General features: G+C 48.4%; 1 protein-coding gene across 3 annotated transcripts in view; it reads left to right on the top strand.

The window, feature by feature from the left end:
* Positions 1 to 23,070, top strand: part of nuf2 (UF2 component of NDC80 kinetochore complex) — a 75,191-nt gene that overhangs the window by 39,748 nt on the left and 12,373 nt on the right. For all 3 annotated transcript variants that reach the window (XM_038794903.1, XM_038794904.1, XM_038794905.1), the window contains exons 7-10: positions 3,048 to 3,121; positions 8,349 to 8,445; positions 19,520 to 19,582; positions 21,150 to 21,287. In XM_038794903.1, the coding sequence (XP_038650831.1) occupies positions 3,048 to 3,121; positions 8,349 to 8,445; positions 19,520 to 19,582; positions 21,150 to 21,287 (372 nt within the window). The remainder of the gene's footprint in view (positions 1 to 3,047; positions 3,122 to 8,348; positions 8,446 to 19,519; positions 19,583 to 21,149; positions 21,288 to 23,070) is intronic.

The raw sequence follows: 23,070 nt of genomic DNA, 5'->3' as shown, positions 1-23,070 counted from the left end.
GCACTATCGAATTCTCCCACTTGCTGCTCCTCTCTTTCTTGGCCCAGCGCAGCACACACTCCCGGTCACTAAATCGATGGAACCGCACCAGCACCGCCCGCGGGGGTTCATTTGCCTTAGGCCTCCTGGCCATCACTCTGTGAGCTCCCTCAAGCTCCAGGGGCAAATGGAAGGACCCCGCTCCCATCAACGAGCTCAACATTGTGGTCACATACGCCGGGAGATCCGACCCCTCCAGCCCCTCCGCCAGGCCCAGGATCCTCAAATTATTTCGCCTCGTGCGAACGTCCAGCTCCTCCAAGCGGTCTTGCCACTTTTTGTGAAGTGCCTCATGCAACTCCACTTTCCCCACAAGGACCACGGCCTCCTCCTCCCTCTCAGCGGCCTGCTGCTGCAATTCCCGAATAGACGCCTCCTGGGCCGCCTGAGCTCCAAGCAGCTTGTTGGTAGTCGCATTCAGGGAGTCCAGCAACTCAGCCTTCAGCTCCGCAAAACAGCGCAGAAGAGAGGCCTGCTGCTCCTGCGCCCACTTCCACCAGTCCTCAGGTGTTCCGCCGGCCGCCATTTTGTCCTGCTTTCCCCGCTTTTCTTGGGGAGCTGCTGCAGCTTTTTCCTTTGCCCCACTCCGGGTGAGCACCATAAATTATGGGGAATGCTCCTCTAGACACCTTCCCCCACCGGGATTCGTTGAGACAGCACTGTTTGAGGCCCTCAAATCGGCCCAAAAGTCCTTAAGTAGCGGGAGCTGCGGTGCCGCACCTACAAAGCCGATTTTCTGACCGCTCCACTCCTAGTCCAGGCCATCCACCGGTGGAGAATCTGAGAAGGAGTGTTCCCCCACAGGGAAAAGTCCAAACAACACCACTGCGAGCCCTTAAAAGAGCCCCAAAGTCCGAAAATAGTGGGAGCCACTGAACGTGCGGCTTAGCTCCGCATCACCGCTACCGGAAGTCCGTCTCCGCTTCTTCAATGGCCTTGATGAGATCTTTTCACAGTTCTTCCCTCTGCTGCTAGAATTCAGCTTTCATAAAGGCCCTCAGGTCAGCTTGAGACCTATAAGCTGGCCCTTCCCCCGCTAGCATGCTTGCTTTTGTTTGTTGCTGCTCAGACAAATCCTGCACTGTTTCTGAGGGTCTGATAACCAAGAAACATCCTATTCCTGGGGGAAAATACTCCTTGAACCTTCACCCACGCCTTTTCATCGAAATTCCAACCCGTGCTGCCCAAAAAAGAGCTCTTTTCTGCAATATTAGGCAGGAGCTGCCTCTGTGTGCACACTCACTCCATAATGCACACCCGGAAGTCCGCCATGGCCCTTTCTAAGCACAATAGAAACACAGTTGTAACTGAACCAATCCCCACAGCTAAAAACACCGTAGTCCAGCATGAATCTAACTTATAGGATTTACCCTTCCTTCCACAAAAACATTAAATTAAACCCACTTAAAACTATGGGCATGATCTACTGGCCACGCTGTGCCCAACTGGGAGCGTGACGTGACCGGTAGATGCCTGGTGAGGTCTCCCGTGGGCTTCCTGGAAGCCACCATGCCTTGCGGGATCTACCCAAGTCCCGCGAGACGGCGCGACAAGAATCCTGCCCACAATGGTCAGGACCAAGTCACGTGTGCTTAAGTAGGTTTTAAACCTACTTAAGTGTATTCACCCGAGATGATTGACCTCCAACCACCACAACCATTTTCCTTTGTGCCAGGTATGACTCCAACCAGTGGAGAGTTTTCCCCTGATTCCCATTGACTCCAGTTTAGCTAGGATTCCTTGATGCCACACTCGGTCAAATGCTGCCTTGATATCAAGGGCAGTCACTCTCACCTCTGCATTCAGCTCTTTTACAAGACTGTAATGAGATCAGAAGCTGAGTGACTCTAGCGGAACACAACCTGAGTATCCGTGAGCACGTTATTGCTGAGTAAGTGCCGCTTGAAAGCACTGTTGATGATCGTGTGTGGTATTGCCCATATGTGTGGGGCTGACATTGCCCATGGATGGGATGTGGGGAACCCACAAGCTCACGTAGAGATCGGGGCATTTAAAAAAAATGACAGCCCACCTCTGAGGAGCCGGTCTGGCCAGTGAGTTCACTCCCCAGTGATGAAAATAATTCTAAGTGTCGGCTAAACCGGTGAGAAACTCCCAAGGCACAAAAACGTGACTAAGTGTGGTTAGATAGCGGTATGGAACTAGCCGACAGTGCTGGCGGGAAACTCCCTGTCAAACGTCATCTGGACTCGAAACGTCATCTCTTTTCTCTCCCTACAGATTTTCTCTTTGGTTTCAGATTCCAGCATCCGCAGTAATTTGCTTTTATCCAACGTATTTTCCCAATTCAGTTCAACCAATTTGCCCCTCATACCGTTATAATTTCCTTTGTTCAAATTTAACACCCTGTCTTCAGATTGAATGATCTCATTTTCAAGCACAGTATAAAATTCTATCATATTATGGCCACTCATTCCTAAAGATTATTTTGCAACAAGGTTATTAATTAGCCTTTTTTCGTTATGTGAGACTAGGTCTAAAATAGCCTCTTCTCTCGTTGGCTACTCAACATGCTGCTGTAGAAAACCATCCTTAACACAACCCAGACATTTGTCCACCAGTGCTGATTAGGTTTATCCAGTCCATATGGAGATTGAAATCACCCATTATTACTGTATTACCCATTCTACATGCTTCTCTAATCTCCTGGTTAATAACATGCATCACAATACCACTACTGTTTGAGGGCTATAAACAACTCCTACCAATGTTTGCTGTATGGAATGGATGGGCTGTTCTTTTTCCTGTACCCTGTACTCCTAGTACACCTCTAAATTTCAAAGGTTTCCCTGCAGATACTGCCTGACCTGCTGAGTATTTGTAGCATTTTATTTTAATTTTACTACATGTGTCACTTATGATGTCTTTGTGATTATTCGGACAAGGGACCAGTACAATAAGTGTTTCTTTAACAAAATAGCCTCTACAACAAGTTGCAAAAGTAAAAGCCTAATAGAAAAGTTGACCTATGTACTTGTTCCCCAAAGAAATTGAATCTGGAGATGATGCAGCAGATGGTTTCATCAAATGAAGAAATGAATTACAAAATTGAAAGTCTTACGTAAGTGCATCCTAATGCAATTCAACCTGTTAAAGGCAAAATAATGTATAATCAGATTCTGCTCTGTAGACGTGTCTCAACGTGTTCCAGTATTGGCATGTGTGTGAACAAAATAAGTTTTGGTAGTGCTTGCATACCGGCTGCATTGGAAGTCTGCAGATATCTTATAGTGACATTCCATGCTGAACAAAATCCAAATGATCATGACTGGAATATTCAATCAGAACAACTAGCAACTGGTGGAAGTTGTTCTGTGTTCCGCCTTAGACAAAAAAGTAACAGAGTTTCTCTGGAAGAATTATCTACATTTAAGATAAGCACACTTAGTATATTCCCTATACCATGATTTAACAAAGAAAGTAACTGCATATACTGTATTATTAGGAAGAAATATTGTATAAGTATCATAGGGATGCATTTTAATAGAAATATCATAGAGATGATACAGACCAAAGGGTACAATACAGACTAAAGGGGATGCAGGAGCAAAGAAATATTGGTGAATACGTGTGTAAATCATTGAATGTGCTAGGATAAATTGATCGAGCAGTTAATAAAGCTTATAGTATCCTCGGTTTTGTCAATGGGTCATAGAGTACAAAAGCAAGGAAATTATGTGAAACTTGTATGAAACACTGATTTGTCCTCAACTGGTGTGTCTAATTCTGGATACCACACTCGGAAGGATGTAAAAGTGTTCAGAGAGGGTGCAAAAAATATACTTGGGAGAAAAGAAGGTTGAGAGGAGATTTGATAGAAGTATTTAAAATCACGAGATATCTGGGCTGAGTAGATGGGGAGAATTCTTCCCAGTGGGAAGAATTGAGAACCCAAGGCAAAGATTTAAGGTAATTGGCAAAAGAAGTAATGACATGAGGAAAGTCATTTTCATGCAGTGAATGGATCTATCTGAGTGAGGTTTAATCGAAGCATTCAAGAGGGAATTGGTTTATTACCTGAAAAGGAAGAATGTGCAGGGCTATGGGAGAAGTTTGGGGAGTGGCACTAGGCTAACTACTTCAGAGGGCCAGCACAGTGGGCCAATTGACCTCCTACTGTGCTCTAATCATTCAATTAATTGATGAAAATACTGCTGTCCTTGTACATTGACTGAAATACCATGGGCAGGATTCTCAGTTGGCTGATGCTGGAATTGGGAAATGCAATTGGGTGGAGAATCACGCGACAGGCGAAAATTGAGGCCAGCGCCAGGCGCCCTGCTGAATGACATGTTCCGGTGCCTCGACAGCGATGTGAATGCATTCTACGCTGCACACACAGTAAACGCCGTTGGCATATCATTAATGAGCCCATCCCGGTATTCTGCTGGGTTCTCGCAATGCACCGCCTCCGTCAGGAGGAATTACTGACTGCAAGGCTCACTTGTGATTTAAAACATCGGGAAACAGGCGCAATGGCTGTTGAGGGAGAGCGTGGAAATAGGTCATGTTCCCAGGGGGGTGGGCTGTTGGTCCTGCCGCTGGCATGGCATGGCAGGAGCTGGGGAGGGGTGTTGGGGTGCGTCTGCCAGGGCCGAGGAGTAACGTGAGGTGGTATGGGTCTTCATATCAGGATGACCCCTCTGGGATCAGGGTGTCCAGCCACGGACCGTCATTGCCATGGCCTGCAAGATAGCCACCTTGCTGTGCACCCCACTGACCGCCCGCTGTGGCCACTGGTTGAGTAGAGCAACACCGGCCATATGGGCCCACTCCCACCCTCCCCACACCCCAAACCCTCCCTTGACCCCATCCAACCCGCAACCATGCGCCAGCCACTGGCAGGGCATCACGCGGCCCTCCCAAGGGCAACACCCATGGTAGCCCCGACAGGAGAATGCGGATGGGATCCATAGAGCCTCCGCTGGCATAGGTAATGTTAGCCACTGGTACCCCTGCTGACAGAGGGGAACTTGCTAGAGGAGGGGGGTGAACGGTTGGCATAGGCCGATGAGGAAGATGTGGGGAAACCAGAATGGTCAGGGCATGGGGCCCGGCAGCCAGAGGAGGCCACACAACGTGTGCACCCGGGCCGGCGCACATTGGACGCTCTAATCACCACCAGGTTGGGTGACTAGGGGTCCTGGCAAACAGCGGTGCGACCCTCTTACCCCGGTAGCCTTGACATCGATCGTAATGAAGTGCTTCGAGAGGTTGGTCATGTGGCACATGAACTTCATACTCCCAGAATGCCTAGATCCACTGCAATTCACATAACGCCACAACCGGTCCATAGCAGACGCCTTGCCCCTGGCCCTACACACATCCCTGGAACATCTCGACGACAAAGACTCCTACATCAGACTCCTATTTACTGACTACAGCTCTGCCTTCAACATCATAATCCCAGTCAAGCTCATATCAAAGCTCCAAAACCTAGGACTTGGCTCCTCACTCTGCAACTGGATCCTCGACTTTCTGATACATTGACCACAATCAGTAAGGATGAACAACAACACCTCCACGATAGTGGGGCAGCACGGTAGCATAGTGGTTAGCACAATTACTTCACAGCTCCAGGGACCCTAGTTCGATTCCCGGCTTGGCTCACTGTCTGTGCGGAGTCTGCATGTTCTCCCCGTGTGTGCGTGGGTTTCCTCCGGGTGCTACGGTTTCCTCCCACAGTCTAAAGCTGTGGAGGTTAGGTGGATTGGCCATGCTAAATTGCCCTTAGTGTCCAAAATTGCCCTTAGTGTTGGGTGGGGTTATGGGTGAAGGGTGCTCTTTCCAAGAGCTGGTGCAGGGCCAAATGGCCTCCTGTACTGTAAATTCTATGATTCTATGATAGTCCTCAATACCGAGGCCTCACAAGGCTGCTTACTTAGCCCCCTACTATACTCCCTATACACACACGACAGCATGGCAAAATCTGGCTCCAACTCCATCTACAAGTTTGCTGGCGACACGACCGTAGTCGGTCAGATCTCAAACACCAATGAGTCAGAATACAGGAGGGAGATAGCGAACCTAGTGGAGTGGGGTAATGACAACAATTTCTCCCTCAATGTCAGCAAAACTAAAGTGCGGGTCATTGACTTCAGGAAGCAAAGTATCGTACAAACCCCTGTCTGCATCAATGGGGCCGAGGTGGAGATGGTTGACAGCTTCAAATTCCTAGGTGTGCGCATCACCAACCATCTGTCCTGGTCCCCCAACGTTGACGCTACAACCAAGAAAGCACAACAGCGCCTACTATACTTCCTCAGGAAACTAAGGAAATTTGGCATGTCCACATTGACTCTTGCCAACTTTTACAGATGCAACATAGAAAGCATCCTATCTGGCTGCATTACAGACTGGTCTGGCAATTGCTTGGCTTAAGACCGTAAGAAACTACAGAGAGTCTTGAACACCTCCCAGTCCATCACGTGAATCCGCCACCCATCCACTGACTCTGTCTACAATTTTTGCTGCGTTGGGAAAGAGGGCAGCATAATCAAAGGCTTCTCCCAACCGGTTTATTCACTCTTCCAACTTCTTCTATCGGGCAGGAGATACAAAAGTCTGAGAACATTCACTAACAGATTCAAAAACAGCTTCTTCCCCGCTGTTACCACACTCCGAAACGACCCTCTTATGGACTGACCTGTATCTTCACACATCTTCTCTACTGAGTAGTGCTACACTCCTGTCTGCTTCACCCGATGCATGTGTCTATGTATTTGAAAAGACTTCGAATTTACAGTGCAGAAGGAGGCCATTCAGCCCATCGAGTCTGCACCGGCCCTTGGAAAGAGCACCCGATTTAAGCCCAAACTTGCACCCCATACCTGTAACGCAGCAACATCACCCAACCCCTTTGGGCACTAAGGGCAATTTAGCATGGCCAATTCACCTAACCCGCACGTCTTTGGACTGTGGGAGGAAACCGGAGCACCCGAAGGAAACCCACGCAGACACGGAAAACGTGCAGACTCCGCACAGACAGTGACCCAAGCCGGGAATCAAACCTGGGACCCTGGAGCTGTGAAGCGACAGTGCTACCCACTGCTACCGTGCCACCATTTGCCTTGTGTATTTCAGGTTTTCTCCATGTATTTTCTTTTCATGTATGGAATGATCTGTCTGAAACTGTGCGCAGAACAATACTTTTCACTGTATTTCGGTACACGTGACAATAAACAAATCCAATCCATTGCCAGCTGACTATTCCATCAGACGATCCCACCCAACCCCTGGGGTGGCGTGGGTGGGGAGTGGAATGAGGGGGGCGGTGGGTACTGGGGCTGTGCACCGTGGCTGACCTGGGGGCCCTGGCATGTGCCCACCTTCAGCGGGGCTGGAGCGGGGGAAACCAGAATGGCCTGCTTCTTCGCCACGTGGTATAGGGACACTGAAACTCAGTGGAGGCTCATTTTGTTCCCTGATACCGATCTCCGCCTCAGTGACTGCCCTCTCTCTAATTGGCACCCAGAGGAGGTCATGGAGCTTTTTCTGGCAATGCTGTCCAGTTCTGGCCGTGGGGCTCACAGCCTCTGTCATCTGTGCCCATGCCTGGTGTACGGCATCGGGTGGCATCCTCCTTCCCACTCTGGTGCTGCTCTTCTTGCTGCCATCTTGTTGGCTGGAATGAGTGTGTGTGGGGAGTGGAGTGCTTATATGCGGCTGCAGCTTGTCAGCCTCTCCAGTATCAATCCCGACCTTGGCGAATTGGACACTATTTTTCATTGGAACTGCTCTGGTTCCACATGGCATCTTGAATTGCTTCAGGACTGGTGCCGCTTCAGTGGTCGTAGAACATCACCAATTCAGTCCGGGCGTCAGTACTTTGTCTCTTAAATGGTGAATCCGTCCCCACATCTTCTCAGCATATTGCTATTTTTTATTTTACTTTTTTTGAAAAAATCTGCATTTACAAATATTATTTCAGTAATTATACTGTTGTTGATATCCTACAGGTATCTGGTTATGTAAATTAATTTCTATCCTATGTTTTAATGTAAAGTATTAATTGGCTCTTCAAGTATGGCATTGCAAAACTGAGCAATTTGGTGGCATCATATTTAAACTGGTAAATTTGTATTTTAATCCAGCATTTTATGAAAACTGTTTTTAACTGAAGAACTGCCACTTGAGCCATCTATTTTTAAAAGTACAGTGAAATAGATTGGTACCTACTGTATTACTTCTGTGTACTCTGAATTTGGTTTCTATGATATGATAAAAGTATGTGTAAATTTCATAGAGATATAAAACCAATTCATGTCAGAAACCATTAATTTTGGCAGTACCATACCACCTGAACAAAAGGCAAAGATTGACTTGCTGTCTGCGGACATTTCAGAATTGCAACAAGTCCTAAACCATGAATATCGTCTCAAACAAGTAAGTATGCTTGTGTTCAATAAGGTATGTGCAGATTCTCCCTCTGTACTAATACGCAGAAATAACTTGAATTAATACTGCTAGAATCCTAAAATGCTCTATAACCAATTAATTTTAAGAGAATAATTATTATTCTGTAGAATACCGCAGCCAGGTGCACACCAAATCTCCACAGGCAGAAAATAGCTGAATCAGGGGCAGCACGCGGCACAGTGGTTAGCACTGTTGCTTCATGGCGCCCAGCACCTGGGTTCGATCCCGGCCCTGGATTACTGTCCGTGTGAAGTTTGCACATTCTCTCATGTCTGCGTGGGTCTCACCCCCACAACCCAAAAAGATGTGCAGGGTAGGTGAATTGGCCACGCTAAATTGCCCTTTAATTGGGAAAAAAAGAATTGGGTACTCAAAATTCATATAAAAACAGAAGAAAATAGCTGAATCTAAGGGAAGGGTGGCCTAAAAATGTGGTATGAAATTTAATGTTTTTTTTGGGAAAATATTTTAAAATTTTTTTAACATTTTAAATGTACAACACAACAAAGTAAAACAACAAACTAAAAAACCCAAACCACCATCCCCCTTCCTTCAACACCCCAATACCTCAGAGCAAACGCAACCCCTCAACCACACACCTCAGCAGCTGATGGAAAACAGTTCTTTAAAGTGTCATACAAACAGACCCCATCTCTTGTGGAACCGCTCACCACCCCCCCCCCCCCCCCCTGCAAAATGAACTTTAAAAAAAAAAAATTTAGATTACCCAATAATTTTTTCTATTAAGGGGCAATTTAGCGTGGCCAATCCACCTACTCTGCACATTTTTGGGTTGTGGGGGCGAAACCCACGCAGACACGGGGAGAATGTGCAAACTCCACACGGACAGTGACCCAGAGCCGGGATCGAACCTGGGACCTCAGCGCCGTGAGGCGGTTGTGCTAACCACTAGGCCACCGTGCTGCCCCGCAAAATGAACTTAACCTTCTAAAAGTACAGGAGTTCCATCAAGTCCCCCAGCCATACTGAGGCACAGGTCAGAGAGACTGACCTCCAACCTAAAAATATCCGCTTGCGAGTAATCATCGAGTTGAAGGCTAAAATATCTGCACCCGCTCCCATCTGAAGCTCTGGCAAGTCTGACACCCCAATTGTGGCCTCAAAGGGACTGGGCTCCAAATCCACATGAGGGATTACTGACATGGTGCTGGAAAACGACCTCCAGAATTTCTCCAACTTTGGGCAGAACCAGAACAAATGTACATGATTGGCCGGGCCCTCCCAGACTGCTCACAAATGCCCTCCACCCCCTCAAACTACTGGCTCATCCTCAGCTTCATCAGGCGTGCTGTATGTGCTACCTTTAGCTGTACCTACCCCAGCTTCACATACGAGGTTGAGGCATTCACCCTCCATAGCACCTCACACCACATCTCCTTCTCCAGCACCATCCCCAGCACCTCCTCAAACTTGGCCTTAATCCCCTCCAGAGAGAACAATCCTCCTCCAAAATCCTCCCGTAGATCACCAAGATAACCGCACACGCCCTACCCGCCAACCCCACCACTGACAGCACCCCTTTCAACAACAAATAGGATGATGCACCGGAAAAGTCGGGAAATCCCGCACCTGCATATACCGAAAGGCCTCCGACTCGGAATCCCAAACCTCCCCATCAGCTCCTCCAAACGTGAGAATCGCTATTATAGAAATAAGTCTTTCATTTCCATCACCCCCACCCCGCTGCTCCCAGTCTGGAAACCTAGCATCCGGCCACGCCGGCTCAAGCCCATGATTCTCTTGGATTGGCATCAACTTTGTCCCTGCCCCTAACCTAAAGTGGTGCGAAAATCGTCTCCATATCTTCAACATGGCCACCACCACCGGACTCCCCGAAACCAACCGGGGCTGGTTTAGCACACTGGGCTAAATCACTGGCTTTTAAAGCAGACCAAGGCAGGCCGTACCAGCCTTCCAAAACAGGCGCCGCAATGTGGCGACTAGGGGCTTTTCACAGTAACTTCATTGAAGCCTACTCGTGACAATAAGCGATTTTCATTTCATTTCATATTTCCCTGGGGCAAACAGGAGTGGCGCCACTGCCAACGTCCACAACTTCGACCCATTAAAAGAGCCTGCCACCATCTTCACACACACAGCCTCCGACTCCCTACTCCAACACTGCATTTTCTCAGCATTTGCCACCCAATAATAATACATCAGGTTCAGAGGGGCCAGGCCTCTGACTGCTGCCCTCTCTGAAGCACCGTTTTCCGAATCACCTGTACACGGCTCCGTAAATTTAATTTCATGAGCCCGGTGGGCAGGGTCAAGACTGATTTGCTGTAATTCAATTTATGGAGCCGGCCCAGTTTTGAGCTGCCTGCAGCTCCAAATACTAAAAGTGGCTAGTCACCATCCGAAATAGCAAACCCTACCCCTCCAATTCAGCTTATAACCTGAAAAAGCCTGAGTCTCCTGAGCAGTCCCATTATATAGAATCATAGAATTTATAGTGCAGAAGGAGGCCATTTGGCCCATCGAGTCTGCACCGGCTCTTGGAAAGAGCACCCGACCCAAGCCCACACCTCCACCCTATCCCAGTAACCCCATCAATCCTTTTTTGGACATTAAGGGCAATTTAGCACGGCCAATCCACCTAACCTGCATATCTTTGGATTGTGGGAGGAAACCGGAGCACCTGGAGGAAACCCACGCAGACACGGTGAAAACATGCAGACTCCGCACAGACAGTGACCCAAGCTGGGAATGGAATCTGGGACTCTGGAGCTGTGAAGCAACTGTGCTAACCACTGTGCTACTGCGCTGCCCACCCAAGAACCCAGGTTGAAGATGTACAGCAAATCATCCGCATACAAGACACCCTATGCTCCATACCCCCCTCACTATTCCCTTCCACTTATCCAAGCACATCAACGCAATGGCCAAAGGCTCTTTCGCCAGTGCAAACAGGAGGGAGGACATGGGACACCCCTGCCTTGTTCCCCTATGTTACCGAAAGTACCCCTAATTCGCCTCATTTATGCGCACACTCGCCTTTGGTTCCCTTTCTAACAATTTGACCCACGGCACAAACCTAGCCCCAATCCCAAACCTCTCCAACACTGCAAACAAATAACTCCACGCAACACGGTTAAATGCCTTCTCCGTGTCCTTCCCTTCTGCTGGAGAAAGCACCATATTTAACAAACGTGAAATGAAATTAAATGAATAAAAATCGCTTATTGTCACAAGTAGGCTTCAACTGAAGTTACTGTGAAAAGCCCCTAGTCGCCACATTTCGGCGCCTGTTCGGGGAGGCTGTTACGGAAACGTTTGAGGATAACTGCCTATTTTCACAAACCCTGGGCTGGATTCTCCCCTACCCGGCGTGACGGAGGGTGCCGGCGTAGGGGAGTGGCGCCAACCACTCAGGGGTCGCGCCTCCCCAAAGGTGGGGAATTCTCCCTACCTTTGGGGGCCAGCCCCGCGCCGGAGCAGTTTGCACCAGAAGACTGGCGCAAACACCCGGCGCAGTCGGAAGCGGGGCTGGCCGAAAGGCTTTCGGCGGTCGGCGCATGCGCCGGCAGTGACGTCAGCGGCAGCTGGCCGCTGACGTCACTGCCGGCACATGCGCGATTCGGGGTTCTCCTCCGCGTCCGCCATGGCGGAGGCCGTGGCGGCGCGGAAGGAGAAAGAGTGCCCCCACGGCACTGCCCCGCGGAGTGAGCGGGGGGCCCCGATCGCGAGCCAGGCCTCCGTGGGGGCACCCCCCCGGGTCCGATCGCCCCCCGCCCCCCCAGGACCCCGGGGGCCTGCTCGCGCCGCTGAGCCCGCCGTTCCAGAGGTGGTGTAAACCTCGGCGGCGGGAGAAGGCCTCCCAGCGGCGGGACTTCGGCCCATCCGGGCCGGAGATTTGAGGTAAGTTTTAAAAAAATGAAATCCCGCCGGCGCCAGTTGTTTTCACAGGCTGCCGGCGGGATTTGCACAACGCCGGTTTATGACCGGCGGGAGAATTCAAAAACCTGCGGGAGCGGAAATAACGCCGCTTCCCGCCTATTCTCCGACCCTGCGTGGGGTCGGAGAATTTCGCCCCCTATCTGATTTGCCCAATCACCTGCAGGAGACACTCTTCCAACCTAAGCATCAACACCGTGGCAAGAATCTTGGCATTCACATTTAGCAGAGATATTGGCCTCCACTACCCAACACTCTATCGGGTCCTTATTCCTTTTTTAGAAGAAAGAGAAGTGGATGCATGCCCCATCATCTCTGGGAGTGCTCCTTTAGCCACAGCATCTTTAAGCATCTCCACCAGCAGCGGCGCCAGTCTATCCAAAACTTTTTATAAAACTCAGGAATCCATTTGACCCCGGCGCCTTGCCTGTTTGCATCTTCCCTATCACCTCCCGAACCTCCTCAATCTCAGCCCTGTCCTCTCCTACTCTTGGACACCACAACCCGCCCCACCAAAAAAAAATCGCTCACATCCGATTCGTCTCCTGGGGGCCGACTACACAGCGTTTTAGAAAATTCCTCTTTTTCCCGCTGCAGTGCCACCACCAACTCCCCTGCCCCATCTCGAACCGGAACAATCTCTTGTGCAGTCGCCTGCCGGCGCATCTGGCCCACCAGCAAGTGACTCACCATCTCCCCATATTCATACAGTAGTCCCCCGTTATACCGCGCTCCGCAATACCGCGGTTCGCGATATACCGCGGGGGGGCTGATGGACCCCAACTGTCAGTTGTGTCAATTTCAGCGGCCGGCTCCGGAGAGGGAAGCTGCTCTCACTGAAATAATCAGCCCGCCGCTGAAATTGACACTGCCCGTTGCTCTCTCCCTCCAATCCAACTTTTAAGTTTTAATGTTTCTGATTGGAGGGAGAGAGCAGCCGGCAGTGTCAATTTCAGCGGCCAGCTGATTGTTTCAGTGAGAGCAGCTTCCCTCTCCGGATCAAAGTGAGCCGGCCGCTGAAATTGACACTGCCCGCTGCTCTCTCCCTCCAATCAGAAACATTAAAACTTAAAAGTTGGATTGGAGGGAGAGAGCAGCGGGCAGTGTCAATTTCAGCGGCCGGCTCACTTTGATCCAGAGAGGGAAGCTGCTCTCACTGAAACAATCAGCTGGCCGCTGAAATTGACACTGCCGAGGGGGGGGGCGGGTGTTTGGGGGGGGGGAGAAGGGAGGGGCGGATGTTGGGGGGGGGGAGAAGGGAGGGGGCGGGTGTTGGGGGGGGGGAGAAGGGGGGGGAGAAGAGGGGGGGAGAAGGGGGGGGGAGAAGAGGGGGGGGAGAAGAGGGGGGGAGAAGGGGGGAGGAGAGGAGGGGGGGCGGGTGTTGGGGGGGAGAGGAGGTGGGCGGGTGTTGGGGGGGAGAGGAGGGCGGCGGGTGTTGGGGGGAGAGGAGGGGGGGGCGGGTGTTGGGGGGGAGAGGAGGGGGGCGGGTGTTGGGGGGGAGGGGAGAGGAGGGGAGGCGGGGTGTGGGGGGGAGAGGAGGGCGGCGGGTGTTGGGGGGGAGAGGAGGGGGGGCGGGTGTTGGGGGGAGAGGAGGGCGGCGGGTGTTGGGGGAGAGGAGGGGGGCGGGTGTTGGGGGGGAGAGGAGGGGGGGCGGGTGTTGGGCGGGAGAGGAGGGGGGCGGGTGTTGGGGGGGGGGAGAAGAGGGGGGGCGGGTGTGGGGGGGACCCCCCTGCGGGTGTGGGGGGGAACCCCCCTGCGGGTGTGGGGGAGACCCCCCTGCGGGTGTGGGGGAGACCCCCCTGCGGGGGCGAACCGGAGGGTGTTGGGGGGGTAGAGGGGGCGAGCCGGAGGGTGTGGGGGGAGAGGGGTCTAGTGGGAGGATGTGGGGGGAGAGGGGGCAAGCCGGAGGAAAAAAAAGAAATTGACACTGCCGGCTGCTCTCTCCCTCCAATCAGAAACATTAAAACTTAAAAGTTGGATTGGAGGGAGAGAGCAGCCGGCAGTGTCAATTTCAGCGGCCGGCTGATTTCAGTGAGAGCAGCTTCCCTCTCCGGATCAAAGTGAGCCGGCCGCTGAAATTTTAATTGGATCCACGATGGGGGTTTTAAATTTATTTAAAATCTATGCTAGCGCTTCCCATTGTGAGTCTACGGGGGTCTGACCTCTTCCCCCCCCCCCCTAGACTCACAATGGGAAGCGCTAGCATAGATTTTTAAATAAATTTAAAACCCCCATCATGGATTTCCGCGGCTCGGTTACAACGCGGGTGGGGGTCTTGGACCCCAACACCCGCGTTATAAAGGGGGGCTACTGTATACAACCCCCTTCACCTGACTTAACTGTCGGAACGACTTTCGTGTGGACAGAAGGTCAACCGTGCCTGCAGTTCCTTTCTCCTCCTAGAAGTTCTGGAATGGGATCCTCCACATACTTCCCATTCACTTCCAAGATTTCCTCCAGCAGCCGCTGCGCTCCTCTCTTGCCTCCCTGTCCATTTGAGCCTTAAATGAGATGATCTCGCCCCTTACCACCGTCTTCAGTGCCTCCCAGACCACTGACGGCGAGACTTCCCCGTTCCTATTGAACCCCACTGCCATCAATCACCTTTCCCACCTTTACACAAGAATTCAGGTCTGCAAGCAGCCTCACATCCAACCTCCACGCTCTCATCCTCTCAAGATCACATCCACCAAATGCGGAACATGATCCAAAATAACAATCGCCGACAATGATGTCCCCCTAATAAACAAGTAGATCCCTGAGTACACATTATGCACCAGTGAAAAGAAGGAATACTCCCTACTCCGTGGATGCAGAAACTGCCATGGTTAGACCGATCCGACTTCGGATAAGTTCCCACCCAGAATTAACTGGTGTGTATCCAAATTTGTATTGGCAGCCACTATCCTCTTCATAAATCCTATGTCATCCCAATTTGGGGCATACACGCTGACCAACACCACCCGCCTCCCTCCAAAGCACCCGTTACTGTAACGTACCTGCCCCCTTGTTCTGCCGCCTCGTGCTCCATCTGAAACCTAATTCCTCTTAGCCACCGTATCAATTACTCCCTCTCCTGGAGCCCTGCTATTAAAGCCCGAGAGGAACAACTGACCCAGCCCAGCTGAATCCCCACTTGGTCCTTCACCCTCAAGTGGGTCTCCTGCGATTGCACCGTGTTGACTCTCAAGCTCTTCAAATGCGAGGGGACTCCCACTTGCATTAGCGGTCCACCCAACCCCTGCACGTTCCATGTTACCATTCGGACCTTGGATACTACCCCCCTGTTTTCTGGCCCTTTTCATCCAGATTTGAGGGGAAGTATTATATGATTGATCTCAAGGAAAGATGTGGCAACTAAAGGGTGTCAGAAAAGCAACAGAAAAATACGGATTGAAAAGGCCCATCGAAACTTGTCCACACAGGTTCCGATGGCCGTGGCCCCACACCCACCAACAGCACCACCTCGCTCCCATTCACGAGCCAACTTGCATTCGTTAGCGAGATGGCCCCTGGCAGAGCCCCTCCCATGCCAACGCACACACACATACCCAATACCGAAAAACCAACATAACGACCCCCACACTTAGTCTTTCCAAACAATCAAACATAATGGACCCCCAAACAAAGAGAAACAAATTCCAACACATTACCCCAATATTCCAAAACCATCCCCTCCCAACCACAACATGAAGAAAAATAAAGTCCAAATTCCGTTGAGTCCCAGTCCTTCAGCCTTCACAAACGTCTCCCCTGTCTCAGAGTACTAGTCCTGGAGTTGTGTGTATGTCATAACTTCACCGAGTAGACCACCCCAAACCGCACGGTTGCTCTTGTGCAGTGCCTCCTTCGTCCTGTTGAAGGCCACCCACCATCTTGCCAGCTCCACCATGACATCTTCGTATTTACGAATACCACTGGCTTCCCACTTCACCTCTCGATTCTGCTTCGCCCATCTCAGCACTTTCTCCTTCACCTGGTAGCTATGAAAGCAGATTATCACAGCTCTTGGTTTGGCCTTTGGTTTGGTCTGGAGCGACCGGTTAACCCTATCCAGCTCATAGAGGGAGGGGTCCTCTTCCTTACCCAACAACTTGGCGAACATCTCCGCAAAGTACTCAGTCGGCCTCCAGTCCTCCAACCCCTCAGATCTGCAGATTCTGCCTTTGTGACCTGTTCGCCAGGTCCCCCACTTGCTCTCAGCCCTTTATTATTCTCCTCCACCTTCCACAGCTCCTTTCCATTGAGGTGAACTTGTTGCTGTGCCGTGACAATGCCTCCACCACCCCCTTCAACACCTCTCCTTGCTCCTGCACCACCATTTATGTCTTCCCAAGTGCCTCCTTTATCGGGGTCAGCGTATCATCTACCAACTCCTTGAGCGAAGCCGTCATCTCCTGATGCCTATTGAAATGCCTGGTGAACTGCCGTTCAAATTCCAGCGGCATCACCTCAGCCAGCTTGTCCATTGTAATGGATGCAGCTCCACCCGGCAAGCTTGCTCCCACCATCTTTCCTCCCACAGAACTCCACACCGAATTCGAGCTCTTAGGCGAACTATCGCTCACACCTTTTCAATCCGTATTTTTCTGTTGCTTTTCCGACACCCTTTCGTTGCCGCATCTTTCCTTGAGACCAATCATATAAAACTTCCCCTCAAATCTGGGTGAAAAGGGCCAAAAACGAAAGCTCTAGCTGGAGCCACCCAATGTGCGACCTCCACCTACATGTCGCCACCGGAAGTCCCCTATGAAATCTAAGGGTGGGAGGTTAGGTTAGGTTCGGGATCAGGCAGCAATGTTCTGTTTTAGAATTTGAACTTCAGTATGATTAAATCACCTGATTTACTGGAGTTGTTTTAAGAGGTAATACTCCAGAACTAATAGTAGAGAAAATGTAACCTAAACTTAATTTCATAAATACCACAATGAGGAATACATCTTGTAGCATCTTCTGATTAGCAGACTTACCACAAAACTATGGATACTGCATCCTCATTTCCATGATCTGATTGGCATCTTAATTCATTTGTACATAACCGTCACTTAATTCCTCCCCTCATGTTGCTATCTATATTTAGGACTGCTGCTAGAACCTGCTGTCTAAGCTCATGTGGTACATAAACATCAGCATTAACTAATTATGCCAAATGGCCTGTTTCTGCACTTAGTTCTTTTTAATATTTGCCATATATAATGGATCTAAATTTTGCTGCCAGGTTTTCTGTAGTTAATCAGTTTCGTTAAATAAGAAAGTAAATAAATCTGAAGGAAAAGGGAGAGGATAGTTGTAACAAATGACCTGCAATTACTACAGAAATAACAAAGACGAGCAAATTAAGTATTGGATTCTCAAAAGGGATTGGTCAATGATTTCAAAATGATTAATTGCTTTCTGAAGCTACTGCTGTTTCCTGCCACTACTGAGTGTCTGCAATGTTTTGAGTAGTCACTCAAGTTGGTACCAAAGAGCACTTATTCAAAATTCCCATTTGATTCTTGTTTATGTGCAAATAACGTTATGGTACACACAGTGATCACCGAAAGCATCTCTGATTATGACTAATATTACTGTCCCTACAACTGACACCAAAGTAAATGGCTTATAATCTTATGGTCTGATTTACCCTATGTGTACTAGCTAGATGGATAAAGAACTGGCTGGGCAACAGGAGACAGAGAGTAGTGGTGGAAGGGAGTGTCTCAAAATGGAGAAGGGTGACTAGTGGTGTTCCACAGGGATCCGTGCTCGGACGACTGTTGTTTGTGATCTACATAAACGACCTGGAGGAAGGTATAGGTGGTCTGATTAGCAAATTTGCAGATGATACTAAGATTGGTGGAGTTGCAGATAGTGAGGAGGACTGTCAGAGAATACAACAAAATATAGATAGATTGGAGAGTTGGGCAGAGAATTGGCAGATGGAGTTCAATCTAGGCAAATGCGAGGTGATGCATTTTGGAAGATCAAATTCAAGAGCGGACTATATGGTCAATGGAAGGGTCTTGGGGAAAATTGATGTACAGAGAGATCTGGGAGTTCAGGTCCATTGTACCCTAAAGGTGGCAACGTGGTCAAGAAGGCATACAGCATGCTTGCCTTCATCGGACGGGGTATTGAGTACAAGAGTCGGCAGGTCATGTTACAGTTGTATAGGACTTTGGTTAGGCCACATTTGGAATACTGTGTGCAGTTCTGGTCGCCACATTACCAGAAGGATGTGGATGCTTTGGAGAAGGTGCAGAGGAGGTTCACCAGGATGTTGCCTGGTATGGAGGGTGCTAGCTATGAAGAAAGGTTGAGTAGATTAGGATTGTTTTCGTTGGAAAGACGGAGGTTGAGGGGGGACCTGATTGAGGTCTACAAAATTATGAGAGGTATGGACAGGGTGGATAGCAACAAGCTTTTCCCAAGAGTGGGGGTGTCAGTTACAAGGGGTCACGATTTCAAGGTGAGAGGGGGAAAGTTAAGGGAGATGTGCGTGGAAAGTTTTTTACGCAGAGGGTGATGGGTGCCTGGAACGCTTTACCAGCGGAGGTGGTAGAGGCGGGCACAATAGCATCATTTCAGATGCACCTGGACAGGTATATGAACAGGTGGGAACAGAGGGAAGTAGACCTTGGAAAATAGGAGACAGGTTTAGATAAAGGATCTGGATCGGCGCAGGCTGGGAGGGCCGAAGGGCCTGTTCCAGTGCTGTAATTGTCTTTGTTCTTTGTCCTATGGGGCCACGTGGACTTCCTGCCAATTCATTGGAATGACTACAGGCCAAAGTTGTTTTAAAGGAAAATAAATTTAGAGTACCCAATTATTTATTTATACAATTAAGGGCAATTTAGCGCAGCCAATTCACCTACTCTGCACATCTTTGGGTTATGGGGGTGAGACCCTCAAACACGGGGAGAATGTGCAAACTCTACTCGGACAGTGACCCGGGGCCATGATCGAACCCGGGTCCTCAACGCCGTGAGGCAGCTGAGCTAATCATGGTGCCGGATTTCCACAAAGAGCTGACTGAATCAGTGTATTCAAGCCCCATTTGACCTACGGGCTGCATCTTGGAAATAGCCCTGTTATAAACCATGCAAATGAAATTGTATCACTGTTCTTATGTTTTGTTCAGAATTCCATTCAAGATGCAACCACACAACTGAAAGCTGAAATCGCAGAACGAAACAAAATGCTAGTAAGCCCATCCTAATTTATTTTTAATTTTGGTCAAGTATTGAAAAATTAGTATTTAAATTATGTTTTTATTCTATATGTAGATATGTGGAATATGATTGTAAGAAGTTTCCCAAGCAAGGCACTAACAATTTGAAGATTTTGCATCACACCAAAATCACTTGTATGTGACATTGATTTGCCTTCAAAGTTTCATATTTTTCAAGTGAAATGGAAATCCTTACCTGCAGGTGAAGCTGAATGACCCCAATAAAGAACATGGCAACGTCATCTGCCAGTTCACTGTGATGTTCAGATGAGCTATTTTGTTTGGCTAGAATTACTTGAGTGCAAGAAGAACAGATAAACACATGCTTATGAGTAAATTTAACTAGTTTTTAAATTATCTTCTATGTAAGTGATTACTTGTATGTAAGCAAATGGAAGTCATAGTCTTCTTTCCTTATATTTTATCTGATTTGAGTTTAAAAATGAATTGTTTTTTGAAGTATTTAAAACCAACACACACACCCCCAAACACGTCCGCCTGAAACCCAACCAGTCAACTCCCCCTTACCCCCTCCCCGTCCCTCTAGCTGCTGACAGTAACCAGCTCCTTGAAATGTAGTATAAACAAACCCCATCTCTTATGAAACTCATCATGCCTCTCTCAGAACAAATTTCACCTTTTTCAAGTGCAAGAACTCCATTAAATCCCCCAGCCGCACCGAGGCACAGGGTGGGGAAACTGACCTCCACCCCAACAGGACCAGCCGCGAGTGATCAACGAGGCAAAGGTGAAGACATATACCCCTGTTCCCGCCTGCAAGTCCAGCACCCAGAATATGCCCCCCTAGGGGACTGGGCTCTAAATCCACATGCAAATTCCATCAGTTAGGCAGGACATAATTTTTACCAGCAAATTGTGAGCTTTTCCAGGATTTTAGACATTCGTCCCGATGCATTCAAATCTCTACCGGCAGCCTCCCCGAGGTGTGGCTGCTTGGTTTTGGCTCGATCCTAGCTAGCAACCCCAGAATGCGGCATGCCAAAATTATTCGCTGAAAATCGTTCTCCTCTTTCTGGGTTGTAGGTTGGCCAGGCAGCAAACTGCCAGCAGGCCACAGTAACCAATCCCTAGTAGACAGCGAGCTGCTTAACCAGCTGGTGATTGCCTGTCGTTCCAGCCTTGAGTTACGGTCTGATGAATGGAGGGTGCAGGGAGCACATTTCACAACGTTTTGGGCATTTTCAGAGTCAGCGACCCCATATGTACTGCTGTATGTTGGATTGTTTGACTATTTAAGACAAGACTGCATTTAAGAATATAAGCAGTAGTGTATATAGAGAATAAAATTATTAAAGGTGGGCTTGTGTGGAGTTGTAACGTCAGAACCAATGTCATAAATTTAAAATGGTGTGAATTTATAAATGCCGTAAGTGCCATTCATCCTAACTCGAACGCCATAAAGTCGAGGACTGCCTGTAGTATTGAGATTGTTCCGTACAATGCCTTTACCAAAATCTGAATTGTTGTACAAATGTAAGTGTTTTTTTGTTCCTAATCCAGTTTTATTTGTTAATAAAAGGGCCAGATAAAATTGGACATGGCTAATGCAAAAGAAATCCAAGCACATCTCAAGCCTCTGATTGTGGAATGCCCAGAACAACTGAACACAGAAATACAGACAATGAGGGAGACGGTAGAAAAGAAGAAGGAGGCCATGGTAAAATGTTTCTTCCCCCCACCCCCCCAATCTCCCAAAATTGTTAATAGTAGCTTTCATACAACCACATGGTGCTGGTGCTGTCACTTGTTTTGTCACTGTAAGGTTCTGGTGTAAAGGTTATCTTCAGACAGTGGATTTTGGTAAGCTTTTTGAGACATTGCATTTTATGAAATTCTGTCAGTGTCTGATATTCATTTTCCAAATGTATGAGTTACTGGTTAAGACACAGGGTTCCAGGCTTATAAATCATCATTCATCCTAAAGATATATTCTAGACTGCTTAGTTTTTAGAATGCCATTCCATTCTTTTTTTTTAAATGTATTACAAAGTAAATTGCTTTAAATTTCTAATTTGTTTTAAACATTAAGGAGAGCTTCTGAACCATGCATTGTCGTTAATCCAGTACTGAATTATTCCCTTATCCGTTGTAACAATTACTTGCTACCTTTATGCTGAAAGTTTTTAAATGTAATAATCAGAAGTGCATGTAGTATTCTTATCCAATCTCAGTAAAACTCTTGAAAAGCATCAAATTGCTCCCACTTCTTTAACCAGATTTTTTCCTCCTGCACAGCTCCTATCTTCAAAATTCGCATTCCACCGATCTCTCTCCCTCTGACCTCTTACTCTCTCTAGATCTTATAATTTCTGGTGTTAATTTTTTATTCGTTCCGGGGATGTAAGCATCACTGGCTGGGCCAGCACTTATTTGCTCATCCCTAATTGGCCTTGAACCTAGTGGTTTGCTAGACCATTTCAGAGTCAACCACATTGCTGTGGATTGAGTCACATGAAGACCGGACCAGGTAAGTTTCCTTCCCTATTGGACATTAGTTTTTACGACAATCAACAATGGTTTTTAAAAGACATTAAATTCCAGATGGTGGGATTTGAACTCAGAGGATTATGCTGGGTCACGGTCACTAGATTTCTAGCCCATTGACCATACCCCTACGCTACTGACTCCCCTGTGAAATAGACTGCCTCAATTTCCCTACCTCTCTCTGATTTTGCAGCTCTTTGTTCACTTTTTTTTTGTTGATCTCATTTTTATTAATCCTGCTGACGTGGTCTGCACTGTTATTTGGTGCACAGGCCTTGATCTTACAGAGCCTGAATGCCAATGGTCTGATACCTCCTCTTGACCATGATCCCGCCACCAAACATCAAACCATTGTTTTCCCATCTGTTAGTAAATTAATCTCTTTTGGTGATCTTGCTCTTTCCTGCACCCCCACCCCAATGGCTCCCAATCTCATTGTCCTCCAATCCCACACAGCCTGCTTCTACATCCTTCCCAAGGTCACAAACAGGACTACCCTGCTAGATCTGTTGTTTGAGCCTGTTCTTGCCCATAGAACTTACTTTTTCCTAGCTCGATTGACTTTTTCTTTTCTCCTTCTTCAGTCTCGTCTAACGTACATCTGTGACTTTTCCAACGCCGCCTGCTTTACAGTTTCCAGTTTCCTAGCCCATACTATCTTTTTTACACCATGGATGTCCAGTGCCCCTTGGATTATGCATGTTCAGGATATACATGAGAGTGTTATGATAATTGATAGTGGTACATTTGATATTGAACACAGTCTATGAAAACCACTGGACTTGTGTTATTGATGCATTTTTGTTTTTTTTTCTGCCTAAACTGTTTCCTGATCTTTAAGTTGCAGTTGTGCTTTCAAAACAGGCCAAAACCTAAAATCTGTCTAAAAGATTAGATTACATTAGGTCATTAAGGCAGTTTTACAAGTGTATTTGTCTTCGAATAGACCTATTTCA

The sequence above is a fragment of the Scyliorhinus canicula genome, chromosome 4 (genome assembly GCF_902713615.1).
Source record: "Scyliorhinus canicula chromosome 4, sScyCan1.1, whole genome shotgun sequence".
Lineage (NCBI taxonomy): Eukaryota > Metazoa > Chordata > Chondrichthyes > Carcharhiniformes > Scyliorhinidae > Scyliorhinus > Scyliorhinus canicula.
This window is presented reverse-complemented; position numbering and strand designations above follow the sequence as displayed.